The sequence below is a fragment of the Phascolarctos cinereus genome, unplaced genomic scaffold, assembly GCF_003287225.1.
Source record: "Phascolarctos cinereus isolate Bilbo 61053 unplaced genomic scaffold, phaCin_HiC Scaffold_2;HRSCAF=192, whole genome shotgun sequence".
Taxonomy (NCBI): Eukaryota; Metazoa; Chordata; class Mammalia; order Diprotodontia; family Phascolarctidae; genus Phascolarctos; species Phascolarctos cinereus.
The window spans coordinates 345,364,885-345,376,019 of record NW_027555625.1 but is presented as its reverse complement, the minus strand read 5'-3'; the positions used below and the strand labels follow the sequence as shown (position 1 = coordinate 345,376,019).

Below are 11,135 nucleotides of genomic sequence, written 5' to 3'. Positions count from 1 at the left end.
TTGCTAAATTATTCATGGTTGAGACTGGCCTGACATTACAGAAAAGAAGGAAGGATGATTTGAGGAAGTTGGATATCAACTCTGCCTAAAATAATTTTAACTAATTTTTTTTTGTGGCTCCCAGAATTGTTATCTCTAGTAGAGATTTATACCTAGACTCTAGAAGGCAGATCTAGAACAAAGATTGGACATCCAATGGAATTTCATCATACTCACTATAAGGAAGAACTTTCTGACAATTGGTGCTTTTCAACAAAGGAAAAGGTCAGATAGTGAGCTTCCTGGTACTGGAAATGTTTAAGCAGAGCCTGTGTCAAGAATAGGTAGAGGGAATTCCCACCTGACATGAGAGATCAGACTATTTGATACTTTTTCCAGCTCTGAGATTCTAGGATTTTATGATTTTAAGAATCTTATTTAGAAGTACAGCTGCTAGGTAAGGCCACACAATCAATATCAATTATTATTGTCTCAGTACAATTACTCGGATTACTCTGGCCTGCTGAATTTGGGATAGGAGGAAGAAGGAAGTGATGGTCCTAGAACATTAGAGTCTCATATGAGGACCTCCCAGATGAGAAAATTCCCTCCACCAATGCAAATTGGCACCCTCTCTGTAATTTGTAGTCTATGAGAGTTGCCTAGAAGTTGTGAGGGTTATCCGTGGTCATACAGCCAGGATATGTCACTGGAACAGCACTGGAACCCATATCTGTCTGACTCAGAGGCCAGATCTCCATCCATACTGTCACACTGCTTCTCTGGGAAGAAAGTATGAGGTTGTTGGTGGGGAGCATGGCAGGGCCCAAGACCAACTTCTCCACATCTTTAACCAGGCCTGGCCATATTGGGGTGGCTGACAAAATTTCTGTCCTGTCTTGGGACAGTTCAGAGCTAGAGTGGAGAAAAGTCCAAATCCATCAGTTCCCTCCAATTCAGCACTCACTGCAACCTAAATTTAGTCTGGCACAGAAAAACCAGCCTTCCTGGCTTTTCTGTTGGGCTACCCAGAGGAAGTGCATGTCTGGGGTAGCCTGTTTTCCAGGATTCCCAGCTAAGCTGAAGTGTGTGTGTGTGTGTGTGTGTGTGTGTGTGTGTGTGTGTGTATGTAAAACGTGGGAGGTGGGAGCAGGCTTCACTGTGTGGGGTGTGGAGTGTGTGGGGATTTGGATGAGGAGGCAACTGGGGTGAAACGTATCTCAGACATGGGGCACTCGTTTCTTTCAGTTGTTTGGATTTGCCCATAATTAAATCCTGGTGGAGCTGTCAGTGGCTGTTGACAAATATATTACAAGCACATTGAGTTAAGTGAAAGTTACTTAAAATTAATCCTGCCCTTGCACAATATTCCTATTTTCCCTTCAGAAGAATGCATTGTGCAGCCGGAGTACAATTTCTGTCAAGGTTCTGAGAGACAGAACCACCTAAAGGTGGAAATTTGCAAATCAGGCTCCTATAGAACCTAATGAGAAGCTGCAAAGGTTTCAATTATCCTCCCCAGCCTCTCTCTTTGCAGCCTGACTGACAGCTAATTATGCTGGTACCATTTTTTGGCAGTGGAATTTAATCTCCCAGATGGTAAAGCAAATCAATTTGCCCATCCACTGCAGCTGAGCCTACTTGGGCTCAGTTTTAATTTATTCTCCTAAGCCTAAGAAGACCAGTCATTTCGAGTACAAAAATATCAAATTTCTCCCACTTAGCCTGGGCAATGGGAACATGAGGCTAGGATGGCCAGGGGTGGGCAGTAAAGGCCAAAGGAGGTTTTGTAGGCTAGCCATGGTGAGAGCTAGTGATAGTGTCCTCGGTGAGGCCTTGGGGAAGGCTCAAGGGAAGGCTAATGTCACCGAGGAGCAGGCTGCTAGGATAATGGTTACCCATGAGTCAGAGAGGCATTAAGCTGGATTCTAAGGAAGATTCTAAGTAAATCTCTAAAGGATACAAGACAGAAAGGAACTGGTGGCAATTTCCAAGTCTTTGAGCTAGTGGCTGCTTTCCACTTCCCAGCAGGGATGGAAATTCAATCCTCTCCTTACCTGCATTCTTTGGGCCCAGCAATTACGCTGCCCGCTGCTACATCTTTGGGCATTGCAACTTTCATTATGGGAATGTTATGGAAGAATAGGGTACTTTTACTCTGAGACTTGAACACCTTCAATCCTTTTCTTCTTCCTGCTAAGTCTGAGAGCCACTGACTGCAAGTCATATGTAGCACTCTTTCATGCAAGGCTGCCTTGCTGCTGATATGAGGACAGCCTTCCTTCCCCTTCTGGCATAAGTCAAGTCATCAAGCATTTATTAAATGTGTACTAAGTGCCAGGCACTATGCCAAGTTTTGGGAATACAAAGAAAGGCAAAAACAGTCCATGGTATAACAGGGAGACTGTAATGTTGTTGACATAAGAATATTAACCTGAAAGCTCCATCCACACTTGGCTGGCTAGGCCAGCTCATTTCCAAACGGGCCAAAGCAATGTTCGCGAAGTTTGTGTTGTGATTGCACAAAATCACAGAACCTCACACTTGGAGGGAACCTCCAAGGCCTTTGAGTATAACCTGTATCTGTTCAAGAATTGCCTCTATGACATCCCAAATAAGTCCCCAACTTCCTGAGTCAATCCCTTCTACTTTGGGACAGCTTTAATAGTTAGGAATTGTTCTTTTTTTTTGTTCTTTCTTCTTTACCTTGAGGTATGCCTCTATGCAACTTCCAACCCTTATGCCTAGTTCCAAACTCTGGGGCCCAACAGAATAAAGCTAATCTGTCTTCCACAAGAGAGTCCTACAACTGATATCCCACCAAAGTTTTTTCATTTCCCAACTTGATATCCTCAGCTCCTTAAACTAATCCTCTCTGGTATTTCCAATCTCCTCACCATCTTGGCTACCCATCTTGATAAGCTAGCTAGATAGTGACCAGCTTATCAATGGTTTTCTCAAAAATGAGGCACTCAGAGCTAAATAGAATTCTTCAGATGAGGTCTTATCAGGGAAATCTTTTAATCTTAATGAGTTATGTAGAGCACTGAAGTTAAAGACCTGCCCAGAGTCACACAGCCTGTATGTGTAAGAGGTGAAACTTGAATTCAGGTCTTCATGATTTCAAGGCCAGTTTAACCACCACACCATGCTGTATAAATAGGTAGAGATGGAGATATCTTAGGCATCAATATTGCTACACAGGTATACATATTCATGTCCATGCATATATATATCATCTCCACCATCCTTGTCATCTTGTCATGCTTGTCAGGAAAGACAAGAATACCATGTAGGGAAGAAAAGAAGGAAAAAGAAAGAGAGAAAAGGAAGGAAAGAGAAAGGAAGAAAAGAGGAAGGAAAGATGGAAGAAAAAGGGAAGGAAAAACAAAGGAAGAGGCAGGAAGGAAACAAAAAGTGAAAAAGGAAAGAAAAAAGAAAAGGGAAGAAAAGGAAGAGTTAAAGAGAAAGAAAATTATAAAAAGAAGGAAAAGAAATGGGGAAAGAAAAAGAGAAAGCTAGCTACTAGAGTTATCCTGAAAGTGCTTCCAGTGAGTCCCCAGAAAACGAGTGTATGCCAGCACTTTACTCAATTAAAAAACATAAAGTCATATCATACACCTGCACAATAGTCCCCGAGCATTAAACATTAAAAAGAGGAAGGTGACTTGGCCCCAAACCATTTCTATCTTAACTCCATAAAGTCTAAAGATGAAAAATCATAATAATGACAATTCTGCCATGTTAAAGTCTGCAAAGTACTTTCTATACATGACCTAGGACAATCCTAATTCTGTCCCAGGCTAGAATTTGGGGGAACCAAAAGAAAAGGGGTCTTCAATATATTGGCATGGTTTGGAGGGAAGGTGTTCCTAAGAATCTTCTTAACAAAACCCCACAGGCTGGGTCAGGGAAAAGCCAATATATTTACACACCTGCTGAGCAGCATAGGGGTGTGTGAGAAAAGGATTAATGAGAACTCTTAGCATGGGGCTTGTCAGTGGGTTCCTATGATATCATTTTGCCAAAGACAGTGGGTACAGGTTGTAAAAAGAAAAAAACAAACAAAAAGAAAATGACCTCAAACAATCCCATTTAGCTTTCTCTTTTTCTTTCCCCATTCCTTTCCTTCCTTTTATATTTTTCTTTCTTCCACTATTCCTTTCATTCTTTTTTTTCCTTTCTCCCTGTTTCTTTTCTTTCCTGTTTCTTCCTTTTTCATTTCCTTTCTTCCCTCCTTTCTTCCTTCTTTTCCTTCTCTTTCTTTTTTTTCCTATGTGGCATTTTTATCTTTCTTGAGATAATTAAAGAGACAGTTATATAGCCCAGAAAAAAAGGTAGCCCACATCCAAATACAAGCATATGATTTCCCTTCACTAAGTCTGAATGTTAAAAACATCAAGTTGGAAAACTAGAACCCAAGAGCTTGACGTTTATTAACTCTGGAGAATATTGAAACTAATTTAATTCCCTCCCTTCCTCCCTCCTTCCTTTCCTCTCCTTCCCGCTTTCCTTTTATCTCCCTCCTTGTCTTCTTCCTTCATTCCTTCCTTCTCTAACTTCTTTTCCTTTCCTTTTCTTCCTTCCTTCCCTCCTTCCTTCTTTCCTATAAAATTATATTCCTGTCAGTGGCTAAAAGCAGCTGTGACCTAACACTGCAGTCTGACCATGAACGTAATGGAGTAATTTTATAAGATAAACAAATCACATGGATGGACAAGCCAGAAGGTGAGAGAATTCTGTAGGAGCTGGACTGGAAAACGAGGCAGATCTACAGTTACACATCTCAGGATGCGTCTGAGCAAGAAGACTTTGCTGACTCATGGCTCTCACAGTGCAGTCTATTCTACCCTAATTTGTGGCCAATCACAAACGCAAATGGGAAATTTGACCATTTACTATGCATCTGCTGCATTTACCTCATCTGCCTGATGTCTTTCTGCCTCAGTTCCTCAACCCGAGCTTTTTGGACTCTTGCTGCATCTTCGCTCACACCATCTCTTCCACCTGGAATGCCCTCCCCTCTCCTCTATATCTGTTCCACTACCATCTGTCCTTAAGGTTTCAAGTACTCTGTGAAGCTTTCCCTGACTAACCCAGCCTACCTAGACTTGTCTTTCCTCTGAGCTTACAGAATTTACCTCTACCACTCATTTAGGCATGTGATTCCTCTAACTGCACTTTCTAGCTCCATGACAGAACAAGTCACTTATTTCTGAAAGCCAGTTTCCTTATCTGTAAAATAGTTATGCTATTTCCCTGGGTTGCTTTGAGGAAAATTTTATAAACCTTAAAATGCTCTATAAGTGCAAATTAGTTACTAATATTAATAATCATTTTGTGTGTGGATAAGGACCCTTATTTCCATTATTAGAGAGGATACTCCCTGAGGGCAGGGATCTTGCCATGTATAAAGCTCCACACAGAAGGCACTCAGTATATGCTAGTGTATTTATGACTAAAGATGCATAGCAACCTGTCTTTAAAAGACAGATGCCATTTTTCTTCTTTCAGGACAGGGTTGTACAGTGATTCTCAGAGTCACAGAATCTGAATTGGCAAGATCCTTGGAAGTTTAGTCCAGGGACTTCTCTGGGGTCAAGTCGACACCAAAGAAGAAAACGCTGGTTCTCTGTCTAAATCTTAAACAGAACATAGCAATTAAGATAAATTAAGGGAGATAACCAAGACAATCAACTTTTACCCAGATAACTTAGGGCAGAAAAAAAAGAAAAAAAAACAAATCCTACCAGTAAGGAAAAAGTATTGCTTTAAGGTTTGCAAAATACTTCGCGTGTGTGTGTGTGTGTGTGTGTGTGTGTGTATGTATAGTCTCACAACAAACCTAGAGGCATAATATATTCTCTTCAGTTTTTACATGGGTAAACTGAGATTGGAGAAGTTAAGAGGATTGTCAATGGTCACATAGCTATTATCAGAAGCAGCATTCAAACCCAGGTCTCTTCTGACTCCAGGCATATCTTTTGATTCTTTCCCTCGGAACTATCCAAATGAATTGATTATTTTATTAATTCTATTCTTCAGAGCACAAAACCTGCAGGGCTTTCATGGAAAGGAGGCAAACTTTCCAAGGAGTCCTAATGTATTGGGGCATGATTGTGAAGCAAACATAGGCAAATACCATAGTATGTCTGTGTACTGTATGTCTGTTTCTGACTGTTCATTTGGATAGGCATACTCGTCTGCCATAGGCACAAGTTATATTTTTTAATACAGATATATAGATATTTAAATTTTCCTGTAAAAACAAAATTCAACATTCAGCACATTATTCTTCTGAATGCACAGGACTTTTTTGCCCATCTGAAGCAAACTGTTTTTGTGGAGCATTTTCCTTTGTTATGAGGTAGTCTTCTGGCTAGAAAAAAAAAGTGTGTTTTATGAGAATTTCTTTGCAGTGGTGTGGGTGTTTTTCTTTTTTTAAAGGAAGAAACATTTCTCTCAAACGCTTAGCCCTAAGGTAATTACTGTTGGAACTCATTTTGTTAAATAATTTTAATTGTGGTGTAGAGATCAGCATGGAGTAGTGGCAAGACTACTAGATTTGGAGTTAGAGAATCTGTATTTTAACCCCTATTCTACCACTTTTAGTAACTCTAGGCCTCAGTTTTCTCATCTGTAAAATGTGGAGTTCTCTTCCAACTCTCAATCTGTGGTCCTGAGTACAAGACCGTAACAGATAGCAATGTAACATTGTAAGACCACAGATTTAGAACTGGAAGGAATCTTAGAGACTACCTACTTCTTTATAGACGAGGAAACTGAAGTCCAAGAGGCAAAATGTTGTCTATGGTCACAAAGGTAGCTGGGGCAGAGGCAGGATTCAAAACCATGTCCTCTGGCTCAAAATCCAGCACTCATTTCTGGGCACCATTTTCTTTTGAAATTATTGCTACATATTGCAGACTCCCCATTCACATACAGAGTTAAAGTGTACTTAATTTTTCTGAAACTTCAGAGATCCTCTGGTAATTATGGTAAATAATTACTGCAAACTTCACAGGATCCACACAAATTATGCCTTTGTGTGAACACATGGACAAATCATTTACTTTCCAGTCCTTTTAGCGACATCTAGTGGAGTCTTTACAAAATACAGGGTTTGATTTACCCAGAAAAGAAAGCCACGCTATTCCAGGACAGGCACATTTGAACTTTCATTAGACCTTGGACTTAAATGTCCATCTTCAACCCAGGTCTTAGAAGTCCTGTTCTGTTCAATCCCTTCACCAATTGGCCAAATTCTCTCGATTATATTCCTATGAAGTCATTTCATCTGCCCAATTATCAGCAGCTTAGTCACACAAAAACAACATCCCCCTATTGCTAAAAGTTTTTGTCACTTTAAAAACACCTTAAGGAGTGGAGAAGAAATCTCTTTGGGGGAAAAATCTGATACTTTGATAACTGGGTTACACTTACAACTTTGGTTACGAATTACACAGAAACCCAGCAGAGACCATGGAAACACAAATGAATGTACCTAATAATAGTACTTAATAGTAAGCTGGCTATTTAAGCAAGCCACATTTCTAGCTTGAATATGAAGTCACCAAATGCTGCACTACCTTGGTTGTTTTAGGGAGGAAACCACCTTAGGACAGCACCCAAATGAAACCTATTATGTTGTATTATATTTTTCTAACCTTTAAAATATAATTTAAGCGTAAGAATCATAGGAGAGAATCATAAGGTGGTGCGTTTTTTTTTTCCCAGAGCTGGGCGAGTCCCTAGAGATTATTCTAGTAAAACCCTGTCATATAAGATGAAGCAGGACTTCTAAGAGTCCTTGACAATGGTGAACTTTTACCTCCCCCAGGGTGTAGCTGTTTGTTGTGTGCAGAGAATAATAAGACCACGGCTGTAGAGCTGGAAAGGACCACAGTCTTACAGAACTCTGAGAGATTACGTGATTTGCCAAAGGTTACAAAGGTAGTAAGGCAAAACTGGGAGAATGTGTATGCCAGACAAGATTGGAGCGGGACAAAGTGGTCTGTGTTTAAAACAAAATAACAGTTGCTGTGCAGCCTTTCAGTGGCGTCTGACTCCGTGACCCCATTGGATCACAGCATGCCAGGCTCTTCTATCCTCCGCTGTCTCCCGAAGTCTGGCCGACCTCATGTTCATTGTTTCAATGTATCTATCCATCTCATCTTCTGCCATCCCCTTCTCCTTTTGCCTTCAATCTTTCCCAACATGAGGATCTTTTCCAATGAGAAAAGAAATAATAGAAGCAACAAAATTATTCTAAAAGGGTTTGTGTTTCCAATTCAAGCATTCATTATGATTTTTACAAAATTCCCTAATGAGGTGGGGGGAGGTACAGACCTGAGATTTTATTGAGATAGAATCTCTTGATGAGCAGACTCTTAACAATGCAAATTGGAAGCTATTCTTCAATGAACAGCTCTAGAGAGAGTTGCCTGGGGCCTGAAAAGTTTGAATCTTCCACAATTATGAAGTTTGTAAGGGCCACAGGCAGGACTTGAAGCCCCACCTTCTGGATATGGAAGGTACATCAAAGATGTCAAAAAGGCAGCCCAGTGCTGCCCTGGCAAAATTAAAATTAATTGGGAAATATTTAAGAGACTAAATAAAATACAATACATGTGGTTTTCTAAGTCAATCTGCAGCAGGGATCTTTATGTACTGTTTTGTGGCCCCTCTTCATATTTGAGTGTGACCCCAAGGTTCGATATTAAATGCCTCTCACTGAAAAATCACATTAATAAAGTCACACTGAACACTTGTTTTTAGAGACCCGGGTCTGCAACTATAGGAGGATGGCTGCAGGAACAAGTCCATGACAAAGGTCCCTTCCTGAGCCTTTGGACCTTGACCCACACGGCTAGAAGGGAAGTATGATACGCAGCAAAAGGGTCCATCATCTTATGCAGAGCTGGAAAGGACCACAGTCTAACTCTGAGAGATTACGACATAAGACAAAAGGGTCCATCATCTGACTTTGCAGGTAGAACATGAGCTTCGTTGCCTGAAGACGTGAGTGGGAATGGATGGGCTATGTATTCTGAGAGCTGAAACAGGGGCTAGGGAATGAGAACCCTGGCCTATCCTCTTCTCTAGACAAGCAAGATCTGAGCCGTTCCTAGAGTCTGACATCCTTCCCCCGATCACTGTGAGAAGCCAGCCATGGGCCTCTCTGGCATAGTTACCCAAAAACACACCATGACACAGAAACAGTTTAACATTTTACTAAATCAATTCACACAAATTCCAAATTGCAAATATAATTAAGGACAACAGGCTTCTCTTTCCCCCCCATTTCCAGATCCATCATTAAGACAATAAGTAAACAGAAATTAGATGTGATTTGTCTTTTTCTTTTTTTCGTTTGTTGCTGATTTAGGGAAAAAAAAATGAGAACAATGTGATGAAGGAAACATCACGCAATGTAGGATTACGTACCACAACACAGTTACAAAATAGGGCTTCCTGGTTTCTTCCACATGTAAAAGACAATGTACTTCCCACTACTGTCTGCATCAATCCGGTTTTCATTAAAATAAAACTATAAAATCTCCTAGATTACACTAAACTCATACAAGGGCTGAAACAGTGCATTAACAGCAGTAACGCCAACTATCAGTGCTAACATAAAAACATTTTAGAAGGTCAAAAAAAAATTAACCTGAAAAACAAAAACAAAAACCAAACCTCATTTCCCTAGATGAGCAAAATTGAAAATAAAGGGTGTTGCCTCACAATTAGGAGTTAAGGAATTTTTTTTTCTTTTTAATTTTAAATTGGAGAAAAGGACCAAGTGAGTTTGGGCTGCTTCTGTAATTCTTTCAACTCAGTTAGCATCTAGCTTTGCCATTTCCTGCACATATATCCCTATACTCTCACTGTCAAAGAGCACGAAATAAACCGTTTTGATTGACGAAGACATTGTGGACACAAAGTAGCTGGAGATGGCTCTCAGGATCAGCTGTGCTGCTGTCTGTTTGGGGAAACCATTTCTGTGAAGGGAGAAAGTACATCAGAGTTAGCACATGATTACCCCAAATGGGGGGGTGGCGGTGATTTGAGGTCAAAAGTAGCAGCGGCTGCCCCCCCTCCCCATCAGCTAGTTATATGTGTCCTATGAGCTATCCTTCCAGCTCTGTCCCTCTGAATTATTGGTCCAGTAAGCTACGACGTCATTCTCTCAGGCTGTTTCATGCAGATGTGTCAGATCGAAATCTGAAAGGGCAAGGTTAGACCATTTACTTTTGTCTAGCGTATTTGGTCTGTGCAGTAGGCACTCAGTGTTTGCTGAATGAATGTGACAGAAAATGAACAGTGATGACTTAAGTGTTGCTCCTCCAACAGAGTCTAGACTTTGCCCTGTCGTTTCCCAAATGGACATCAAAGTGTTTGAGAATCGTACAGATACAGAATGGGAAGGGCCACTTAATCCAACCTTCTCATTTTATAAATGAGTAACTCAGGCCTACAGCAGAAGTGATTTGTCCCAGGTCACAGTTATAAGCGGCAGAGCCAGATTCTAACTCAAGACTTCTGCAAACCACAAAGCACCATTACTTCCATTGTGCCACACTGGTTATGATTCCTTAAATAGTCTAAATACCCAGAAATGGAAGCATTTTAAGGCCTATGATTCCAACAGCATGCGGATTTCTGGTAGAGGAACTCCTACCAATTCAAATTCTGCCTAAGTCACACAGAGTTTATGTAAGGCATGATATGCTCATAGATCTAACTTCAAGCCCTGAACTCTATTCAATAAGTCACAGGGCCTTGACTACACCTCTGACATGCTCATACAGAATATCATACATACACACATATTATTCAATATTATATATGCTCATACAAGGCCAGCTTGGGCCTTGAAGGGTCTGTGGGCATGCTAACACTAAAACAACCTAAATACATAATCTCAGGGCATATCACTCAATTCTCAACACAAAAGTTCTTTTAATTCAATTTAATTTTTAACAAAATAAACATACTTCATAAAGCACGTTCAGGAGTGGTGGAGCAAAACCACAGGACAGGAAAGGCTGGAAGCCATAAGCCTACACCCTGTGGTGGGTGAATTTCTGTGCATTTCTCTAAATGCCATCCACAAACACAAGGGCCTGAAGCAGAACTCGTAGACAATTCGGCTC

The 11,135-nt window shown here is 40.7% G+C and overlaps 1 protein-coding gene across 1 annotated transcript in view; it reads right to left on the bottom strand.

The window, feature by feature from the left end:
* Nucleotides 1-9,196: 9,196 nt before the first annotated feature.
* The window catches only part of MACROH2A1 (macroH2A.1 histone), a 100,392-nt gene continuing 98,453 nt past the window's right edge, over nucleotides 9,197-11,135 (bottom strand). Inside the window, 1 exon segment of the mRNA XM_020991241.2 lies at nucleotides 9,197-9,980. Within this exon segment, the coding sequence (XP_020846900.1) occupies nucleotides 9,815-9,980 (166 nt within the window). The 3' untranslated portion in view covers nucleotides 9,197-9,814.